Below are 22,987 nucleotides of genomic sequence, written 5' to 3'. Positions count from 1 at the left end.
GTGTAAAATTATGATGTGTTTCCCAACTCCAGACTGTGTTTTGAACCCTCCACGCCATCCATAAATTTGCTGAATGTACCCTCTGTACAGATTATGGTTGTCAAAGTTGTTTTCTAATGCTTCAAACATCGTTTCTTGCCACCCATATTGCATAGTATGGTTCTGTCTGCACCAGGTCTTGTCTGTAAAGAAGATCTTGTAGCCCTGTGCTCTTAAGTCCCTAATTCATCTAAGGTAGGTATGTCGGGATGCAGCAACTGTCACAGATCCCAAGCTTTGAACTACTTTCAAAAGCGTAGAAATTGACGTCAGGAAAATTCGCCATATTTTCTAACAGTTTTGTGCATAGGCCTATAATTGTGGGAAATACCTTATTCATATAAAAATTGTGTACTGGTATATTTCTTCATATTGTGCCCAAAGTAAAATTATCGAGATGGATTTTCGGATGCCCCGGTCTCATACACTGCTTCTTTCTTGACCTGGATGACGTATTTCCATCATTTTCTTTTGAAGTGGCTCCACTCTGTTCACTGAATACAGCGATAATCAAAGACAATCTGCCACTTTCTGGTACACAGGGAACCTCTTGTCCCCTACATTTTCCCCTCACATTGAAAGAAACAAATAACACTCAAAATCATTGCAAGTTCACCCTCTGATAACGGCGGTCTCAGAGGCATCTTGAAGTGATGTGGCCAACATGCAGAACATAGGACAATTGAAAATAGCTTGCAGACAAACCAAGGTCATGGGCATTCTGTTTCACAACTGTCCGGGGCGAGTGTACACGGCAACACTGCGCCTGATTTCACCACCCGACCTGCTGTTAATCGCACGCTCCAGCGTACACAAAACCTCCCTTCAATATTATTCTTCAAAAATTCGGTACCACACTGTATCGTTACAGTTGTAGTTTCTGATAACCATGACTGAGTGCTTCAAAACAAGCCCAAGTTTGCTGCTGTATGTTTATCCTGGGCTGAGAAAGAGTTGCTTTAGAAAAATGATAAGAACTTTTTTGGGGTGTTTGAAAAAATTGTAACTTGAGTATTACACTACAAATACATGAGGTTATAACATATAAAAATTTCATTACCACCAGACAAGTAGTTTTCCTTATATATATATTCCTAAGTGAGCACTTTCTAGAGAAGAAGCCAAAAACCCAGACAATATTTATTACAACCATAAATAAAAAATATTTAATGAATGTCAAAAATATATATACTAATTTAGAATTAAACAAGGAAAATATTGGTATAACTCATATTGCAATAGGCCTATTGATTCGTTGGTAATTAAAGCCTAAACTTGAGTGTCCATAATAAAAAATCCAACAGTAGGTGCATTCGCTGTTAGACAGAAACAGTTTTGTCCAATCACAAAAGTGTACATAATTAATGTAGAGACTGAAATTATAATGGGATAATGTAGTGGGAGTTGAAGAACACAGAACTGAATGTAATTTTAGTGGCAGTATTGCTTGTGGAATATGTTTGGTGTCTGATCATTGATCTTTAAACATTTGTGAATGTCATACTGGTATGCCTCCATAGTTAATATACAGTTCCAGAACTTGGCATTTATTGCTCCTGACTATGAGTGTGTTTTTATCCTCTCCATGCAATACTATAATAGTACCAAGGATACTGACTAACATAAGAATGAGAATCAGATGTAGAAATCAAAACCAGAATCATCATTGCAAATAGTGTGTTTCAGAAATTAAAAACATTTTGTGTGGAACTGTGACCTCCGATTTGAAACTTATTGATGTGTCTTCAGGTCTGGTGTTATGTGTTACTGGTTCTGTTTTATGGTGTCGAAGGGTGGACATTAAAGGCGTTGCCAGTGAATCAACTTCAAGTCTTTGAAATGTGGATGTATCACTTTATGTTCAAGATATCCAACCATGTCACCAACGAAATGTACTCTGTCAAGCCAGGCAATCGTGTGAAATCTTACAAAACTCAGGAAAGCAACCTATTTCAGTCACATCTTCCAAAATGGTTAAAACAGCCTTGGTCAGTAGAGAAAGTAAACTAAGCTTATTTTATAGGTTTTTTTTTTTTAATGTAAATGTACTGTGCTGGGCAAGACATATCGCAGCAGGTACATTGAGAAGGAGAACAATTTGGCAGCATTAGTGTTGGCATTATTCTTGGAAGTGGTAGTTGAATATTTTGATAAGGATGCCTCCTAAAAGGAACTGTGATGCAAGTGAACACAAACGACAAAAAGTAAAAGTAGCGCGAGAGTGCCATTTGCCCTACACAAATTATGGAGGAAATACTGTACCTGGAAAGGCTGTTGGCAGTAACTGTAGGTAAGCAAAAAAATAACTCTATTTTAAATTGCCTCAAATGTTCTGTGGCCATGAAAATTATTTTTATAGGCTTCATAATGTGTATTTTGCTTTTAGGTGTTGAATGAATTGTTTTACCCACATTGACAAGATGAGCAGACAGGAATTCTGGTTAATTTCCTTAAAATTTCAGACAAAGATTCCCAGGATCTGTCTTTACAAGGACTGATTGTTGCTAAGGACATGAAATGACAAAGACCTAGGAAAAATGGGAAAACATTGAAATTAAGAGGAGGCTGCATTTATTTGAGTATTTTGTAATGGCATTGAGGGCATTAATTAGGATTGCCACCTGTCCTGTATTGTACGGGACATCCCGTATTTGAGGTGAAAATTTTGCATCCCGTATTATGAACGGTTGTCCTGTAAAAACAAGCTTTTTTTTTTGTCTTTAAATATTTTAAAATCTATATTTGATTTGAGCGCCATTGAAGTTCAAAGTAGCTCCATGATTTGTTTTTCTCTTTGGAGCCTCAGAAAAAATAAATCTCATGATGTCTCACCATTTGCTGGTAAAGCTGAGCATGCTCGGTTATTTACCTTGTCGTCTGTTGCATACTTCTGTAGGTCTTACATTCCATTTTCTAACGCTATTGTTCATGCTGTTTGAGACTAAATCTACATAAACTGTGAAGTTATCGAAGACATCAGTGTTAAGATGTCAGATGCATTGTACTGTATGTACTGTTAAAAGGGTAGAATTTTGTTTCTTTTATGAATTTCAATAATTATCTTATTCTGTTAATGAAACTAATTATAATCTAACTGAAATTGGTACCTAATGTTTGACTTACTTGTATTTATGAACTATCACTTATTTTTGTGAAAAATCCTGTATTTTCAGGTAAATGTCCCTTATTTCTTATATCAAAAAGTGGCAACCCTAGCATTAATGACTACAAATGAGCTTGCTCAAACTTTCATGTTGTTACACAGAAGCAGTTATTCCATTTATCAAAATAGCTTACTGAAGGCAAAATTCCAAATGATGAACATAGAAAAAAATCCATGTACATCTAAAATTTCTTCAAATATCTTAAATCTGATGCATAAAAACATTCACTCTTTCCCATTAAAATGCTTGCATTATGGTGGAAAGGAAGTTAAGTACTTGGATGCACATTTAGATATAAAGATTATGTATATGCTTTTCCTCAAAAAGCATCCATATTTCGATACAAAATATGACTTCTACAAGTCGTCCTTCTGAGAAAATTTTAACTACCCTTAAGGTCATTCTCAAACTGATGTGTGTAGTAAATGTGAGGAACTAGAAACTAAACTTAAATCTTCCCATATATCGGACAGCAGCAAAACAGCAATCCAGGCAGATCTTGATGTTCACAAAGAAAGGGGCAAAAAAGTTTATAATTCTTTGAAGGAAACTGAGACTAAGTGTATCATCTTTCAGAGATATGTTTTGATTTCATGCAGTATTTGCCCGTAACCAAAATGCCTGTGCAGGAAGCATTTTATTTACAGCAGTTGGGGGTAAACTGCTTTAGCATTTATGACCTCAAAACTAAGCATTCCACTATTTATCAGTATGATGAGGGTGAAAAAAGGGCGTAAATGAGGTTTTTTCATTCATACAACATTATTGTACCAAAATTTCATCCACAGAAACAACTGAACTTCACTTGTTTCCAGAGAGAGCACCTGGGTAAACCAAAATCAAACATTGATGAGAATGTGCCTGGGGTTGACACAGGTCAGTAATATCAAAAAACTTGTTCACCGATTTTCAGAAAGAAGCCATTACTTTCTTCCATGTGATGAGGTATTTGGAGTGCTGAAGAAAAAAATGGAAGACATAAATAAACTTTTAAGATACATACAAGGTGAAAAAGCAAGGTTATTTTATGATGAAATAAAGAAGTGGCCTAATATCAAGAAACTCTGACTCTTTGCGTAACCATTGCTGAAATGAATCTTGAATGCTACGGTGGATTTTCATTTATCTTTCCGTATATCAGTTTGATAAATGTTGAGTTATTAATATGCTAAAAGAAGGTGTTATTTTGTTTTTTCTTTCCCAGAATAGTTACCAAGCCTCCTTCAATGACAAGTCTTAAAATATAGACCTCTGAAAGAGAACTCTTAGTGTTGTTATTCTGATTTTTGGTGTCTTATATACCAGGATTAGTTCATAAGACTCATGTTGAAACTAACAGTAACTTACATATTTTTGTAGTATTTAAAAATAAACTGAATTCTTGCTTGAAAACTGCCAGCGAGTGGCAAAAGAAATTAAGTCTGTTTTTTACAAAATGTTATTTTTCAAATGTGTTGCACTATATTGTTATTTAAAACTGTTTATAAAAATGAGAAAATGTGACTTCCTTTCTCCACCAACCGAATCAGTTGATCATAAAAAGCAAGCAGAAAGGAAATGTGGACGAGGGCATAGAGGATTATCCTGAGCGAGGAATTATGACAGTGGGTTCGAAATCCACAACTCTGATACCTTCTCCTTCTTCTTCTTCCTCTTCTTAGCACTTTCCTGCTGGTACAGGGACTGCTGTTTTAATGCTGGCTTGTCATTTTGCATGATCTTGGGCATCGTGGTCTTAAGTTGAGAGTCTTTGTATTGGCATCATCCCAGCACTGCTTTGGACGTCCACATGAATGTTGCCCATTAATTTTAAAGGAGTGGGTGAAATTGGCAACTGTTCCAAGTGTGGCACACAGGACATGATCATACCATTGGAGATGCTTTTCCCGTGCCTTCTCAGTGATGGGTGCAATGTCCATTTGCTGGTGAACAGTGTCATTTTTTATATGATGCAAGAGTATGATGCCCATCGACTAACGGAGCATACGCATTTCCATGTTGTGTAATTGGTGCTCCATAGCTTTGTCAACTGGTCAACATTCAACACCATATAAAGCAACAGGATGTAATACAATAAGGTATATTTTGGACTTCAGATGTAGTGGCATCCTTCTGTCACAGAGTACGCTTGTGACTTCCCTCCATCTCATCCATACTGCCTTTATCCTACTTCACACTGAATCACCTATCCTACTATCGGTCTGTAGGCAAGATCCCAGATACCTTGTATAGTACATATATCACATCCTCACACTGTATTCAGAAGTAAGAGATATTGTTGTTGTTGTTGCTGTTATTATTATTATTATTATTATTATTATTATTATTATTATTATTATTATTATTATTATTTCTTTTGTATATTTATTCTTCCTCCCCTGTGAACCGTGTGACCTTGCCACGAGGGGAGACCTGCGTGTCCCAATGAAGCAGATAGCCGAGCTGCAGGAGCAACAATATCAGATGGGTATCTGTCGAGAGACCAGACTAACTAATGGTTCATCGAAAGGGGGTTAGCAGCCTTTTGGAAATTGCAAGGGCGGCAGTCTGGATGATTGACTGATATGGCCTTGTAATAATACTCAACATGGCTTAGCTGTGTTGACACTGCTATGCAGCTGAAAGCAACGGGAAACTACAGCTGTAACTAACCCCCGAGGACATGCAGCTCTCTGTATGAACGATGTACTAATGATGGCTTCTTCCCAGGTAAAATATTCCTGAGGTAAAATAGTCTCCCATCCAGAGACGGGGCAATCATCAGAAAGATGGATACTGACATTCTGCAAGTCGGAGCATGAAATGTTCAAAGTTTGAATTGTTGTGATAGGTTAGAGAATATGAAAAGTGGGATGGATAGACTAAAGTTAGATGTAGTTAGTATAAGTGAAGTACATTGGCAGGAAGGGCAGGATTTTTGGTCGGGCAACTGCTGAATTATCAACACAAAATCAAACAGGTGAAATGCAGGAGTTGGTTTAATACTGAATAAGAAAATAGGACAGCGGTTAAGCTACTATGACCAGCATAGTGAAAGGATTATTGTTGTCAAGATAGACACCAAGCCAATGCCCACCACAACAATGCAGGTCTCTATGCCTACTAGTTCAGCAGATGATGAAGAAATTTAAAGAATATATGAAGAAAATTTAATACAACATTTAAACGGTGACGAGAATCTAATTGTGATGGGAGACTGGAATGCAGTGGTAGGCCAAGGAAGAGAAGGTAACATAGTAGGAGAATTTGGATTGGGATAAAGGAATGAAAGAGAAAGCCAGCTGGTTGAATCCTGCACCAATCATAATTTAGTCCTTGCTGACACTTGGTTCAAACACCACAAACGGCAGCTGTATACATGGACGAGACCTGGAGACACTGGAAAGTATCAAATAGATTTCATTCTGATTAGGCAGAGATTCAGATTGCAAGTCTTTTCTAGGAGAAGATATGAACTCTGACCACAACCTGTTTGACGAGAAATGCCATATGAAATTGAAGAAATTGAAGAAAGAAGGAATGCAAGGAGATGGGATCTAGACAAGTTGAAATAAAAGAGTATGAGGGATTGTTTCAAGGTACGTGTAACACAAGGACTAAATGAAAAGGCTGAAGGAAGCACCGTAGAGGCAGAATGGACAGTCATGAAGAATGAGATCAGTAAGGCTGCTGAAGAAAAGTTAGGAAGAAAGGAAAGATAATTAAGAAACAATGGATAACTCAAGAGATACTAGACCTGATTGAGGAACAATGAAAGTTCAAGAATGCAAAAAATGAGGAAGGCAGAAAAGAATACAGGCAAATAAAGAATGAAGTAGATGGAAAGTGCAGGACATAAGGAAGAATGCCTGAAAGAGAAGTGCAAGGATATTGAAGGTTTCATGTTCCTAGAAAAGGTAGATGCTGCATACAGGAAAATCAAGGAAACCTTTGGAGAAACGAAAACTAGGTGTATGAATATTAAAAGCTCAGATGGAAAACCACTTCTAGGGAAAGAAGACAAGCCAGAAAGATGGCAGGAACATATCCAACAGTTGTATAAAGTTAAAAATTTAGATGATAGAGTTCTGGAACAAGAAGAAGCTGTTGATGCTGATGACATGGGAGACCCAATTTGGAGGTCAGATTTGACAGAGGTTTGAGAGACCTAAGTGGGAATAAGACACTGGCAATTCATGACATACCCTCAGAATTACTGAATGCCTTAGGAGAAACCAGCATGGAGAGGTTATTCTGTTTAGCGTGTAAGGTATATGATACAAGAGAAGTGCCATTCGATTTTTGGCAGAATATTGTTATACCTATTCCCAAGAAAGCCGGTGCTGACAAGTGTGGAAACTACCGCACCATTAGTTTAGTATCTCACACCTGCAAAATCAAACAGCTTGGTCCAATCAACATTCTCGAATGCCTTTTCTAGATCTATGAAAGCCATGTACATCAGCTTGTCTTTCTTAATTCGATCCTCTAAGATCAGACGTAAAGTCAGGATTGCTTCACATGTTCCCACATTTCTTCTGAAGCCAAATTGATCTTCTCCCAGCTCAGTTTCAACTTGTCTTTCCATTCTTCTGTAAATAATACATGTTAAAGATTCTGAAAGTGATCGGGATCAGATACCGAGAAAGGAAAATTGTCTACAATCTATACAAGAATCAGTCTGCAGAGATAAGAATCATTGGCTTTGAAAAGAGGCAGCACTCCACAAAGGAGTGAAGCAAGGCTACAGTTTGTCACCTCTCCTTTCCAATGATTGCATAGAACAGGCAATAAATGAAATCAAAGAGGAATTTGAAAAGGGAATCAAAGTCCAAGGGCAGGAAATCAAAACCCTGAGATTTGCTGATGATATTGTTATTTTATCTGACTCTGCAAAAGATCTGGAGAAATTGCTGAAATGTATAGACAGAGTTTTGGAGAAGGAATACAAGATGAAAATAAATTAAGTACTATACAAAAATAATGGAGTGCGGTCAAAAAAGGTCAGGTGATGCAGGAAATATTAGATTAGGAAATGATGTCTTAAAGGAAGTAGATGAATATTGTTACTTTGATAGTAAAATAACTAATGATGGTAGAAGTAAGGAGGACATAAAATGCAGACTAGCACAAACAAAGAAGTTCTATCTTAAGATAAGAAATTTGTTCACCTAAAACATTGATATAGGAATTAGAAAGATGTTTTTGAAAACTTTTGTCTGGAGCGTGGCAATGTACGGAAGTGAAACATGTAATAACTAGGTCAGAAAGAAAGAGAATAGAAGCTTTTGAAATGTGGTGTTGCAGAAGAATGCTGAAGGTGATTTGGGTAGATAGAATCATGAATGAAGAGATACTGAATCGAATTGGTGAGAGGAGATCGATGTCGCTAAATTTGATCAAAAGAAGAGATATAATGATAGGACATATCTTAAGACACCCAGGACTTCTACAGTTAGTTTTTGAGGGAAGTGTAAGTGGTAAGAACAGTAGGGGTAGACCAAGATACGAATATGACAAACAGATTAGAGCAGATGTAGGATGTAGTAGTTATGTAGAAATGAAAAGTTTAGCACAGGATAGGGTGGCATGGAGCACTGTATCAAACCAGTCTATGGACTGATGACTCAAACAACATATTTATTCTTAATATTTTAAGCTGGAAGGTCTCCCTATGTGATATGAGTAATTTGTTTTGTACAAAAGGATGGGAAAACAGTGCTATTTATAACTCAGAAACTTTGCATGAGTTATGGAACTGCCCAGAGTCCAATGACGCAGCCTGGTTGTTATTATCATGGGATCCGGAAGAGGTTCAGGGCGGTCTTGATAGGCAAGAAGATCTTCTACTCATAATTGGATGGCCAGGATCAATCTAGACATATCATGTGAGAGTAGGGGGAAGCTGGGGTCTATTTAGACATGTGAGAAAACGGCGGAGGGGACTGGACTGAAAACAGCGGTGGAGAGGAGATGTAACTTTTGTGGAACATGGTCTTATTATGTTTGTGGAATGTAATATGTAGTACTGACCTACAAACTGTGAAATGCTTAGGTACTTGGTATTTTATCACTTGTGGCGGCTTGGTGTCTTATATGTTGGTGAAAGCTGTAGAATACTGTATTTCAGACTTTCCATAAATTATGTTCTGGAACAGCAAGCGTGTGTTGCTTGAGTGAATATATCTTTAAACCAAGTGTTAGTGAACACAGTATTATAAAGGTACAGTATATGTGTGATATAACAAGTGCCAATAATGAGAATATGCAAGTTGTGTTGATACACAGAGACAGTGAAGGGTATTTATCCACATATAGGCCTATATGCTTTGTAATGAACTTTCCTCGGGTTGACTGCAAATGGAAGCTTGGTCCTCGCTTTTTGTTTCCCACTGTTTTGTTGTTGTTGTTGTTGTTGTTGTTGTTGGTGGTGGTGGTGGTCATGGATAATTTTGTAAATATGGAGTCTTCCAGCAGTATTTTGTGAGTGTATTTTACGTATATTTTGGTGTGTTGATGAGGTGCTCATGCACGGATGTTATTCAGAATATTTTAGAATCAGTGAAGTTATTGATGAACTTAGATGCAGTTCCTACCTATTTAGCTGATATGTGATTCTTTCATGTTAATAAACATCTTTGTATTGAATAAGAGGAACCCTCTTAATTTCAAATATTGTAATCCCACTTCAATACGGATCATGAAATTTCTAAATATTAACATTTTCAGAAGGTTAGGTAAGGCCTGAAGCAAATGTATCAGTACACAGCTTTATGTACACACCCTGGGAGGGAGAATTATCATGCTTTATCAAAATTTGAGGGATCCTTTCTGGTGAACTCTAGTGCTCATACTATGGATATTTCGATTAATTATTTTTATTCATTTAATTTATTTTAGTTATTTATTCATATATTTTGAATTAGATTACAATTGATGCCCAAGTGTGAGGTGATTATTTTATTTTATTCATATTTGATTATTTTAATCACATTGCAATGGTTATTAATTATAATTATGTTGTTTTTATTATTATTGTTATTCAGACAGATTTCAACCTGGAGCTTACAGTTTTCATTTAGATCTCTCAATCAGCCTGGATGGAGCTGTTGCTTGGGATGGTTTCCAGGTATTAGATATTCTTTTTGTTCAGTCTAAGACTGAATTGTGAGAGGCAGCTGTTCCAGTCTTCAACTTGATGCCTCAATCCTCTTCTGGTGGTATCAGCAAGTGCAATATCATCTACACATAAGAGAGTCCAAGGGACACTCTGTTGCAGGTCATGTGTGATTATGTTCATGATGTGGATAAATAGCAATGGGGACAGTGCGGAGTCTTGGTGTTCACTAATTTTCACTGGGAAGCGCTTTGAGATGCCGACAGTGCATCATGCATTACTTGTAGTGTTCATGTATATCATCTTGATCCATCTGATAAGAATTTCTGGTACACTATTTTCATGACGAGCACACTAGACCACACTGTGTGGAACATGGTTAAAGTCTTTTCAAGATCAAGGAAGGCAATATGCAGTGGTTTTTGTTCCTCTTGGTGCTTTTCTATGAGTACTCTGCCAGTGAAGATTGCCTCAGTTATTCCAGCAGCCTTGATGAAGCTGGACTGGTTGGTAACTAATGCTGACGATTTCATGCAGTCGTTGTCTAAGGATTCTCTTTAAATCTTCACTGTGTGCAACAGGAGGTGAATTGGACAGTAATTTGCACATTCTGCTGGATCGCGTTTTTGCTTAAAGATATGCACAGTGATGCTTGTAGCCCAATCACTGGGAACAGAGCCAGAGTCAACTATGGCACTGAAAAAGTTGGTCAACCAGTTGATTGCAGGTTCTTTCCATTCCTGCAACTTCCAGAAGTCTGCTGGGAGGTCATCTGGTCCTGGTGACTTCCCCTGATATGATGCTTAAGATAGAACCTGCTGTTGGATTACCTTCTGGAATAGGAGGATGTGGGACTTCAGTGTTGTAAATCTCTTCAAAGAGTTGTTGCCAACATTTGAGATTATCCTGCTTCTCCTGTAATATTGCTGACCATCTTTGTCTTTTATGCACAAATAGTGCTCAATAACATGTACTGACTTTGTTCTGTGTTTCATCAGCCAGAAGATAGTTTTCTCTCCTTCCTTTGAGTCCAGTGTTGTACACAGTTCATTTAGTGACAGGCGTAGCTTCGGTGACAGCTTTCTTAGTCTCATGTTTGGCTATGACATATTTTTCTCTTTTCTCTGGAGTCTTTTGTTAAGCCCAGTTACTATATGCTTTCTTTTCATGGACATTTTCTTGGACTTGGACCATCCATAACCACATTTTGATTGTCAGTATGGTAGGAACTAGGTTTTGTTGTTCCCAAGGTTGCTGTGGCAGTTGCAGTGACAGATTTGCAGAATGTGGTCCATACATTGTCAGTTGCATTCAGGTCAATAGGAGGAAAATTTATACTGTCTGTTAGGGTATCCTTCTGGTCTTTAAGCTTCCACCACTTGATCTTCTTAAGGGTATTTATCCCTCCACCTCTACGTTTAAAGATCCTTACATCTGCCGTGAGCAGCTTATGTTGAGGGGCTACACAGTCAGATGGTACGACCTTCACATCTGTTGTCTTATTATACTCATATTAACCTTGCCTTCACTTGCTCCCTGGCTTCTATTTTTCCCCAAGTGTCATCAGACATTCCTTCCTAAGATGATTGTGGAATCCAGGTATCTTCTCACTGACTTCTAACAAGGAAAGGGCACGAACTGAGGAACCGCTGATCTTATGTAAATTTTGCACACATGTTAAATGAACCAAAAATAACACAATGGCCAAAATACTTCTTTCGGAAATTAATTTGTGAGACCTACAGAAAATGTTAAAGTTTGTATGTTTTAGTTGGCGTGCTCAGCTATGCAGTACTGGACCATGTGCTAAATTAACTCATCGAGAGGCCGCTACTCCATACCCTAACCGCAACTTGCAATGTTCAACAACTGATTTGAGGTCACACTGATATACGCTTAAAAAGGAAGGCAGTTCAATATTGGAGAAGTTGTAAGCAGCACCTGCTTTCGTTTTCATCGGTGAAACAAAGGTTCCGTTGTGCCGAAAGCAAAAAAAGTTTTATATATGTGGGAAAAGCATGTAAAGAACAGTGGGACATGCCATGACAAATTGAGGGCAATAGCATCTACCATCAGAAAAAAAATCAACTTTGCCCATCAAAATATTGAAATAATTCATGATGTGACCTATGTGGGCTATGCAAGTTGTTCATGAAAAATAATGTGCAGCATTTAAAGCATGCCAGATATTGGTATGTAACTTTGAAAAGCACAGTGGTGTTGTGTCACGGAAAATAACATTTGTAACAATGAAAAAGCAGACCATCGAAGAAGTAGAAACCATAGCAGCAACAGAAATATTCGTAGAAGTTAAATCTGTTATAGAGTCCTACGGCCCCAACAATGTAACAGTGATCAGAGTGGATTCAGCCTGGAGATGTGCATGGGAAGGATATTGACTTTAAAAGGGAAAAAAATCAGTTACCGTTGCAGTACAATCTGTTTTGTTCACCACCCACAGTTACACCATAATGGTGAGAGTTACCGCAAGAGGCAAACTTATGGGGCTTTTATGCATCACTTTAACTCTTTCCGTTCTAACTGCAAGCATAGCTCGCAGCGGCCGAAATTATGTTCAGGACGCGCTGCGGGCATAGCCCGTAGTAAGGTTTGACAATTCACTAAAAATCGAGAACGAGCTATGCACGCATTCTGGTGGTTATATCGTGTTTCTTCGTGTATTAGTTACGAGAGTATTTAAGCAGATGGCAATATTATATGTCAAAGTCAGAGAATTTATGATATTTTTGAACTGCATGCATCAGTAGATGTCATAATACCAACATAATGGTCCGTTATTGGACATTATAAATTTTCCAGCTAACTCATTCTTGGTTGCCTGTGTTTCGCCCTCGTGTGCTAAGTTAGGCTCGTCAGTTGGGACTTAGCACACCACCCAAGATGCAAGGCTAGTGCATACCATGGAGGCCACTGCATAGGCTATTTGAAGCCACCAGCAGTGCCAATGCACTATGAGAGCTATGTCTCATTTTCAAAAATAGATGCCTGCCTGGCCATCATATGATGTAGATGTTGATTCCCATAGGGAACCTAAAATATTTGTCCTGAATGAGTAAATTTATAATACCAATATAATGGTCCGTTATTGGACATTATAAATTTTCCAGCTAACTCATTCTTGGTTGCCTGCGTTTCGCCCTCGTGAAAATTTATAATGTCCAATAACGGACCATTATATTGGTATTATAAATTTACTCATTCAGGACAAATATTTTAGAAAATGAGACATAGCTCTCATAGTGCATTGGCACTGCTGGTGGCTTCAAATAGCCTATGCAGTGGCCTCCTCGGTATGCACTAGCCTTGTGTCTTGGGTGGTGTGCTAAGTCCCAACTGACGAGCCTAACTTAGCACACGAGGGCAAAACGCAGGCAACCAAGAATGAGTTAGCTGGAAAATTTATAATGTCCAATAACGGACCATTATATTGGTATTATAAATTTACTCATTCAGGACAAATATTTTAGGTTTCCTATGGGAATCAACATCTACATCATCAGTAGATGTCACTCAGTGAGCTCTAAGACATGGTTTCTCGCGGCGAACATGTGCTTGACGAAAGTGATATTTTCGATATTTTATGATATATTGAAACAGGAACGCCCGTACTTCAGTTTATCGGAGAGCATGAGAAACGACAAGGCATATACGGCCCATGCTAAGAGAGTGAGAGAGAAGGGTAGTGAAAAAAATTATGATTAAGTGGATCCTTCAGTTTATTCAATAGATATGCAAAGAATGATGTCACCTTTTACAGCTGAATCGTGGGGTTGTCCTTGAAGGCATGGAGGGGACATCGTCCGGCGTTGTCTTCCGTCGTTGGTGTTTTCTCTGTATTAGTGTTGATGGCGACTCGAACCTGAGGCAGGAACGGGGAAATGTGGAGCTTCCACATCGGACGTCATGGGACTCTGGTGTGACACCTCTCTAAGGCGAAGCACACCGAAATAGTTCCCACAGTCAATGATGTTGAACGCACTTTAGCAGCAAGGATAAAGTCAGAGTCACAGTTCCACGAGAATAAGATGGAAGGAATTATCATATTTGGAATAATAAACAAACGAAAACAATCTAGGACCTTCCGAGGTGCAGTGATTAAGCACTTCACAAAGAAAATTAAATTCACCGGGTACAGTCTCTGCACTGTACACCATGAGCACAATATTCACACACTTGTTGAAATAAACGACAGTCCAAGTTCTGTTATGTTGTAATTTTCAGAAGATTATCACTGGCACTTAAGATCATACATGATTCAGAACAGGTTATGATGGTAATTGGCATGGTCCCTCAGAAAGAAATTACGATACCGTATTCCACAAGTGAATACTGTCTTTAAGAGGGAATGTTGGCACAGTTCTATTACGAACACAGTTAAATGGATAGACACAGTCTTTAAATGAAATGAAGGCTGGCACAGTTTTATTACGAACACAGTTCCAAAAAATGGATAGACACAGTCTTTAAACGAAATGAAGGTCGGCACAGTTCTATTATGAACACAGTTCAATGGATAGACACAGTCTTTAAATGAAATGAAGGCTGGCACAGTTTTATGCTAGAAACACTATCGCTGTTTTCACACAGTCTTTAAATGAAATCAAGGTTGGCACAGTTTATGCTAGAAACACTATCGCTGTTTTCACACAGTCTTTTAAATGAAATCAAGGTTGGCACAGTTTATGCTAGAAACACAGTCTTTAAATGAAATCAAGGCTGGCACAGTTTATGCTAGAAACATTCATAGTCCACAAACGAAATATAATCGCCCAGTCGTACAGACTGATAAAAACGAAATTACGTTTTTGTTCATGCACAAAGTTCAAGCCCACGGAAAAAGCTTCTAACACTAACGTTTCTGAACTCAAGTATACAGCCGGACCGAGTGACGAATTATATCGCGACGTGCTTACTTGCACACACACACTGAACTTACGGCTTACTGCCGACTCCCCTCTCTCTCTCTACCTACGGCACACTTCAGCTGCACACTGCCCACACTGCACACTCTCTACTTTACCCCAGGCTGGCGATTCGCTTATATTACCGAAGGTCGGTGGGCGTGGCTACACATGTGGGCCCCAAGAAAATTTTATATCTTGGCCATCTTTACACCGATTCACATGAAATTTCGGCTAGCAGCGTTCATTATTCCTGCCTGCAAGGTGACGTTATTGAAAAATTGATATCACATTTCGTTCATGCTGCAATGTTATGGAACACGAAAGAACCTTCTGCGTGACGTCGCTTGACCTTGGCCGGTGTTCTGGAACAGCGCGAGCTTGCTTGCAGTTCCCACAATGCCTGTGCGCTCGGCGCAAATTTTAAATGCTTACGGCCGGGTGTTAGCGAGTTCCTCTTAATAAATGAATGAAACGTGAATGCTCGTAGGGCGTTCCCGTTTCAGTATGCCTAGAGCATGTTCCCGCGTATTTCATATTTGCATGAATACGTAAGATTGTCTATATAGTCGTAAAGTTGTCTGTTTAGAAGACTTATTTTCTCTTTCTCAGAAGTACTTTGTGGTAAATGGAACAATAATTTTATATTTGAGTAAGTTTTAACAAAATTTATCAATTAAAATAAAATTTCGTAAGAGCTCCCATTTTCGTTATTGTAATTATTACTGTTATTATTATTGTTACCGTGTTTTTGTGGTAGTTATGCGTGAAAGAAGGTGCGGGTGTGAACGGGTCTCAAGCTACGAAATTATAGTGCATGTAAAATTAACAAGGTTATATTTTCTTTTCCAAATAAAGAAATAACAATCATGGCAGGTACAGAGTAGCAAGGCAATAAAAATACAATTACAATATTTACAGGATTTGGGCTTCGAGCCCCAGCCTCACACTTCTTGAGCAATTAGCCCAGTTTTACCCCAAACACAAGTTTCAACAGAGGGGCAGAAAACCCCATTCATGCCTAGGAGCACTTGCTCCAAAATACACAGTAAGGCCTCCTTGAGGCACGCAGAAAACAAAATTTTCGGGAAAAGAGCAACTTGCTCTCAAAATTCAGGCCTGTCAAAGGCCACACCTAATTCCACCTTCAAGCTGTCCTCCAAGGACATATACACAGGGGTAAAATACCCAACCTACTGAGGTCTATTAAATGTGAAGAAGGTTAATTACATGACCTCTAAAATAACAATTAGAGAGGAGGCGATCTGCACTCCTAATGCATTTGTTTTTAAAACCTAATCTGGCTCTAGGCCACTAATGCAAGGGCTAATCCCATACTACAGAGGTGACTTTAGAAAAGAACAATTTGCTTTACGTTAACGAAGAATAGGTTGAGAAAAATAAGTTCACCTCAAAACAATATGATTGGGAGCTCGAGAGGGTAAAGCACTCTCTATCCCGATATGCAGTTTAAAGATAGAATAGATACATTTTAAGGAAGGTTACATTATGGAAAAACTTCGGACCCGCCCCGAGAGTTAAACTGCTGAGCTAGCAAAGAAAGAAGTTATTAATCGGCCATTACCTTGTTGTTGACCGCTGCCGAAGAAAGAGGCGCTTCCCGCCCCCTGCTATGTACTTTACACACTGAAAGATGGAACAGAAGTGGCGCAGAGACCCTCAAATCAGCAGTTTATATACTCTCGCGGAAAGTTCGAGGCGTTTCAGGAAGGAAAACACCCGCCCACAATCTTTTTATTGGTGGATAACGAAAACCCCTACACAAGATGAAGAAGAAACACATTATTGGTGGAAAATTAATTTAAGAAATTCGGGATTGGCTAAATTCAAAACAAGGGGAAAGAAAGGGTTAATATTGCCAACTTAAACAATGACTGAAAGAAATTTAGCAAAGAACAAACTTTTGAAATTAAATTTTCTCCAAAAAACAGTTCTTTCACTCCGCACTAGGGTGCACTATTGTTGATCTTCAGTAGTGTCCTCTAGAAGAGAAAGTTCACACTTCTTACTACAAGCAAAACAAAAATACGTCGAAAATGACACAGTTCAAAAACTCCAAAATTTCCAGGTAGTGACATCTTCTGAGAAAGTAGAAAATTAATACCGTAGATAAAGTTCAGACTTCCTCCAGCAGAGGAGTTTCAACTGGCGCACATTTTAAATAAGCGGCGTGGAGGTGTACCGCCCGGTACAGACCCCCCCCCCCCCCCAAAAGTTCCTCCAGGGGTGACACATGCAATTTGTTTGGAAACAAGGTCCAAGTTTTGATGTTGATACGGAGATTAATTGCAGAAGTATTTATAGGATTTTCTTAATGTGGTTTGATTCAGTTTCAAAATTTTTGTTGTGACTGGCGAAGTAAAGTCTTTATGTTTGTAGAAGTTGAATTCAGAAGGAAAACTTTAGTTTTAAAGTTGAGGAAAAATTTTCTAAGTCCACCAGATATTATTGTTGAATTCTCAGGTATAGTAATTGCTGATAGTAACTGTCCATGTAGTTGATGTTGATTAAGTTGGATGGCCAGACCGGCCGTTGCAGCTTGCGTCCAAAGGCGGCCGCTCGGACCCCACAAGTACCCTGAGATACCGCTCGCCCGCACTATGAGGGGAGCAGTGGTGTTGAAGCACGCCGCGCCCGCGGTGAACATATACAGGCTGCGGGCAAGTAGTAGGTCGTGCGCCGCACATCAGCCTTGGCCGGGAGGAGAGCTCCGGCTCGCCGTGCACATGTCGTCCTCGCTGGGGTCGAGGGGGCCCTTCCTCTATCCCAGTCGCGGCACGGCGCCGCGCGGCTGCGGGGGCACTGAAATATTAAAACTAGGCGGCAGAATTTGTTGGACCATCATCTTTTTTAAGGGCACAGGCTTGTGGAGAGGTTGAGGGGCCAGCGGCGTGCAGATATCCATGGCATTAATTAAGCCACTGTGTAGAGTGGAGCAGGAGACGGGAGCGTGGTAATGGCCGTGGCAAGGACAGGATGGCAGTTTAACGGTTCGGGGCAGGTTTCACAAAAATGCTTACATATAAAACAAAATACTATAGAAGGGGCAGAAAGCCTTAAAAGTGAAACTCAAAAAAAAATATAACCTTCATATTCCTTTCAAGATAATATGAGGCAAGTTAGCACAGAAATTATACAGGTTTCACCTGCGACAAGTGAACCCTAAATATCCTCTCGGTGGCTGGATTGCTTAATAACAACGTAACCGGCGTAAGGAAATCGAGAATGACACACGGCCCATGGAATCTGGGGGCAAGCTTGCCCGCGGGAACAAAATTCTTGACCATTACTTGGTCACCTACCTTCAAAGGGGTAGGTCTCCGTCCACGATCATACCTTTCCCTAACCTTTTCATGAGACACTGTAAGATTGGCTTTAGCCTTCTTCCAAAGATCTTTAATGTTGTCCGGATCTATTGTCTCGGGTAGAATGTCACTCAGGGACCAGAGGTTAGAGAGCGGCGTGTTGGGAACAAACTTGAACATCAAAGAGGCTGGAGTAAATTTATGTGATTCATGAACCGCCGAATTCAAAGCAAAAGCTAACCAATGCAGGGACGTGTCCCACCTGGAATGATCTTCATGATGATAGGCAATAAGCGCGGACCTGAGATTACGGTTAACCCGTTCAGCCAGAGATGGTTGAGGGTAATAAGCAGAAGTAGTTACATGAGAGATGGACAAGTCAAAACAGAATTTACGAAAAAGATTTGATGTGAATGCCTTAGCATTATCAGACACAATATATTGGCACGGACCAAAAGAGGCAAAAATAGAATTTAAGCAAGTAATGGTGGACTGAGCGGTAGCCAGCTTAGTCGGAAATAACCAGGAAAATCTTGTGAAACCATCTACGCATACAAAGATGAACTTGTTGGCATTTCCCTTTGACTGGGGGAAGGGTCCTACATAATCAATATACAGGCGTTCCATGGGGCGCGACGCTTGATGCGAAGACAGAAGGCCTACCTTGGTGGACATGGTTGGTTTACTGAGCAAACAAGATTTACAAGCTTTTACTAGTTCACGGATTTCACCGTCCATACCCTTCCAGATGAACCTTTCACGAATCTTTTCACGAGTTTTAAAGATACCAAGATGCCCTCCTAATGGGGTCTCATGATAATACTTGAAGATCATAGGTACAAGAACAGCTGGAACGACAACTTTCATCATCTTATCATGCCTCGATGGGCAACATAAAACACCATTCCTCAGAACATAAGGGACAACATGTTCCCCAGAAGAAAGGGTTTCCATTATCGGAGCCAGCCTCGGATCTTCACGTTGGTACTTCTCGATATCCCTAAAGAGCATGGGAGCATCTGTTAAGATGGCATTAACATCAGATAGCATGGACTCGGGAGGAGATGAACTATCGACCGGTTCATGGTTCTCAACGTCGTTGGAAAACATACGGCTGAGTCCATCAGCAACAACATTTTCGGTACCTCTGATATGCCGGACATCGAATTGGAAGGCAGAAATACGGATGGCCCAACGGGCTATACGACCAGTACGATGCGGCCTACCTAAGACCCAGCTTAAGGCTTGATTATCTGTCTCCAGGTCGAATTTGACATGTTCCAGATAGAGACGGAACTTCTCTAAGGCAAACAAGACTGCCAACCCTTCGAGCTCATAGATAGAATACTTGGCTTCTTGAGCCGATAGAGTCCTAGATGCATAGGCGATGGGTCGCCTCCCTAGTTCAGTCTCTTGAAGAAGGACTGCAGCTACTGCTGACGACGACGCGTCGGTTTGGACGATGAATTTCTTCGAGAAATCAGGCATAGCAAGTACAGGGGCATTACAGAGAGCTAATTTAAGATCTTCAAAAGCGGCTTGTTGAGAAGGTCCCCACTCGAATTTGATGCCTTTCCTACGAAGAAGGTTTAAGGGCGCCGCTCTATTAGCGAAGTTAGGAATAAACTTCCTGAAGAAATTGACCATACCAATGAATCTGGCGATACCTTTAACGTCCTTGGGAGGTTTAAAATCACGGATGGCCTGTGTTCTGGAATGATCGACGGCAACACCATCAGGTGACACAATATGCCCTAGGAATGACATAGAGGGCTTAGCAAAGGCCACCTTGGACAATTTGACAGTTAACCCAGCCTTACGAAGGCGATTGAGAACTTCTCGCAGATGATCTAGATGTTCTTCAAAGGTCTCCGAAAATACGACGACATCATCCAAGTAGTGATACAAGTACACAAATTTGATGTTGGAGAAGACCCTATCTAGCAGCCTAGTGAGTACAGCTGCTCCCGTGGGGAGCCCGAAAGGCACGCGGTTGTATTCGTATAAGTTCCAGTCCGTGGCAAACGCTGTAAGATGTTTAGACTCTTCGGCAAGGGGAATTTGATTATAGGCCTGATTCAAGTCCAAGATAGTAAAGAACTTGGCCTTACGAAACCATGAAAAACAAGAATGAAGGTCAGGAAGGGGCACGGATTGCAACACCACCTTCCGATTGAGAGCCCTATAATCAATGACAGGCCTGAAGCCTCCTTGGGGTTTCGGGACTAGAAAAATAGGCGAAGAATACGCCGACTTAGAGGGCCTAATAATACCATCCTTCAACATTTGATCGATGATTTCTTTCAATGCCTTCATTTTAGGTGGAGATAGCCTATATGGTGGAAAACGGACAGGAATCGAATCCGTGACCTCAATTTTGTATTCAATAAGGTCAGTAACACCAAGAGTATCAGAGAACACCTCTGGAAATGACTGACATAATTTACGAATACTATCAGCCTGCTCCTCAGGTAGATGTCTAAGGTCTAACAACATCTCATCCTGGGTAGGCGAAATAGATGAACATGATACAGAATTACACTTTAACAAGGGAATTTTACAATTGGACGCAAATTTGAATGTGCACGACCTACTCTGGAGATCGAGCACAAGACCAGTGTAAGAAATGAAGTCAGCTCCCAATATAATGGGGCAAGACAAGTGCTTAGCCACAAACAATTTGATTTTCCATGTAAATTTAAAAATACGAATTTTGACATTTACAGAACCTAGGATTTCCAATGGAGATGAATTAGCCGAAACATATTGAACAGGAGATGAGACATAGTCAGGTAGTTTACAAACAGATTTCAATTTTGAATACCATTGGTCCGAAATAATTGAACAAACACTGCCTGAATCTAATAGAGCTGTTATAGGCTCGTTATTTAACTCAATCTTAAGAAAAGGAACAGGTGCGGGGGGATCCGCCGCAATCCTAAGACATTCTTTGGGGCATTCGAAAGATGAATTTGAAGATAGAACATTCCCTGAATTTTCGACCTGTTTACCAGGGGCTGAGCCTCGGGAAGAGGGATTAGTCGACTCAGCCGAAGCCACTAGTCATTTTTTATTATTGGCATTGGTGGAGTTTGCACCAGAAGTTGAGCAGGAGGGGGTGCTATTTGAATTTGGGCAATTTTTGGCGATATGTGAGAAAGCCCCACATTTAAAACAGCCTTGTGATGAACCGGCCCCATTCCTTGTCCCACTCGGCTTGATCAGTGGACACTTATTGCGCAGATGGTCGGGCGACCCGCAAGCATAACATTTACGGGGTGTGACTGGTCGGCGAGGTGGAGGCCGAAGATTACTAAAAGAGGGAGGGGGTTCTTTCGCGACACGCAAGGAGTCGGCGTATCTAACTCCTTCCGCTGAGACGGCCAATGTTTCAAGTTCAGAGAAGGTTTGCGGGCACGCCGCGAAACACAAATATGACCTATAGGATGGTGAAATTCCTTCCACAATAGCTTGTACAATCTGATCCTCAGGGAAGTGAAGAGCAAACACCCTAGTATAGAACTTAATATCTTGGATGAAATCTGCCAAGTTTTCATCCAAGCGCTGTACCCGATAATAGTACTTCTGAATAAGGGAGGACCTTGCCCTGGCCGGGATGAAGTTAGCTAGCAAGTGGGCGTGGAAGTCTTCAATCGATGATTGCTCGGCAATGGCTCTAACTATTTTGTCTGAGAGAATACCTATTGCATAGGGATAGATAATTTGCAAAATTTGACATGGAGAAAGAGAAAACACAAGAGCATGATCCTGAAATTCAACTGAAAATCTTAAAAATGAAATTACGTCACTGGTGGTATTAACGGAAAACTTAGAGATACCTCTGAGCAACATTGCCAATGGATGAGGCAAGCTGCTAAACCCGGGTGACATAGTAGGTAAAGGTTTCAATGGCAAGGAAGTTAATTCAGAACGTATGTTACTCAACGATGCCCGGCGTTCAGACTCGTTGTCCAATGGGGCAGAGATAGTTTGAGCGGCAACGGTTATCCTATTGGCTTCTCCCTTAGGAGGCTCTTCCTCGCTACCTACATTCATCGTGGTGGGTTGATCAATTTTGGGAGGAACTTCCCCAGTTAACAATTGAGTGACCTTGCTAGATAATTCAGAAATACTTTCAAGCAACGTACTAGCTTCCTTCCTCTGAACGTCATTCAACTTCAGAGACAAGAGATCGTTAACTCTATTTGAAAAATGATATAGCCTGGCTTGCACACGCTTAATTTGATTAGGAGAAGGATCATTTTCGTCAAAAAAACTAACTACCGATGCTAGCCCAGTAGTATTCTCAGTGATCGTGGAAAGAGAGTCGTCAATTTCTTTCTCTCCCAAATTGGGGATGGAAATGGGCAAATCAAGGGACTCTCTAAGCTTGTTGGTGTCTATCGCAACCGTGCCTCCAGATTGCACATTTCTGATAGT

The 22,987-nt window shown here is 40.0% G+C and overlaps 1 protein-coding gene across 1 annotated transcript in view; it reads left to right on the top strand.

Moving 5' to 3' along the window:
• The first annotated feature begins 2,266 nt into the window (after positions 1-2,266).
• Positions 2,267-22,987, top strand: part of LOC136867179 (uncharacterized) — a 68,713-nt gene continuing 47,992 nt past the window's right edge. Inside the window, exon 1 of the mRNA XM_067144302.2 lies at positions 2,267-2,329. Coding sequence (XP_067000403.1) covers positions 2,284-2,329 — 46 coding nt within the window. The 5' untranslated portion in view covers positions 2,267-2,283. The remainder of the gene's footprint in view (positions 2,330-22,987) is intronic.

Source organism: Anabrus simplex, chromosome 3 (assembly GCF_040414725.1).
Source record: "Anabrus simplex isolate iqAnaSimp1 chromosome 3, ASM4041472v1, whole genome shotgun sequence".
Lineage (NCBI taxonomy): Eukaryota > Metazoa > Arthropoda > Insecta > Orthoptera > Tettigoniidae > Anabrus > Anabrus simplex.
The sequence above is the reverse complement of the archived record's forward strand: the minus strand, read 5'-3'. Positions and strand labels throughout refer to the sequence as shown.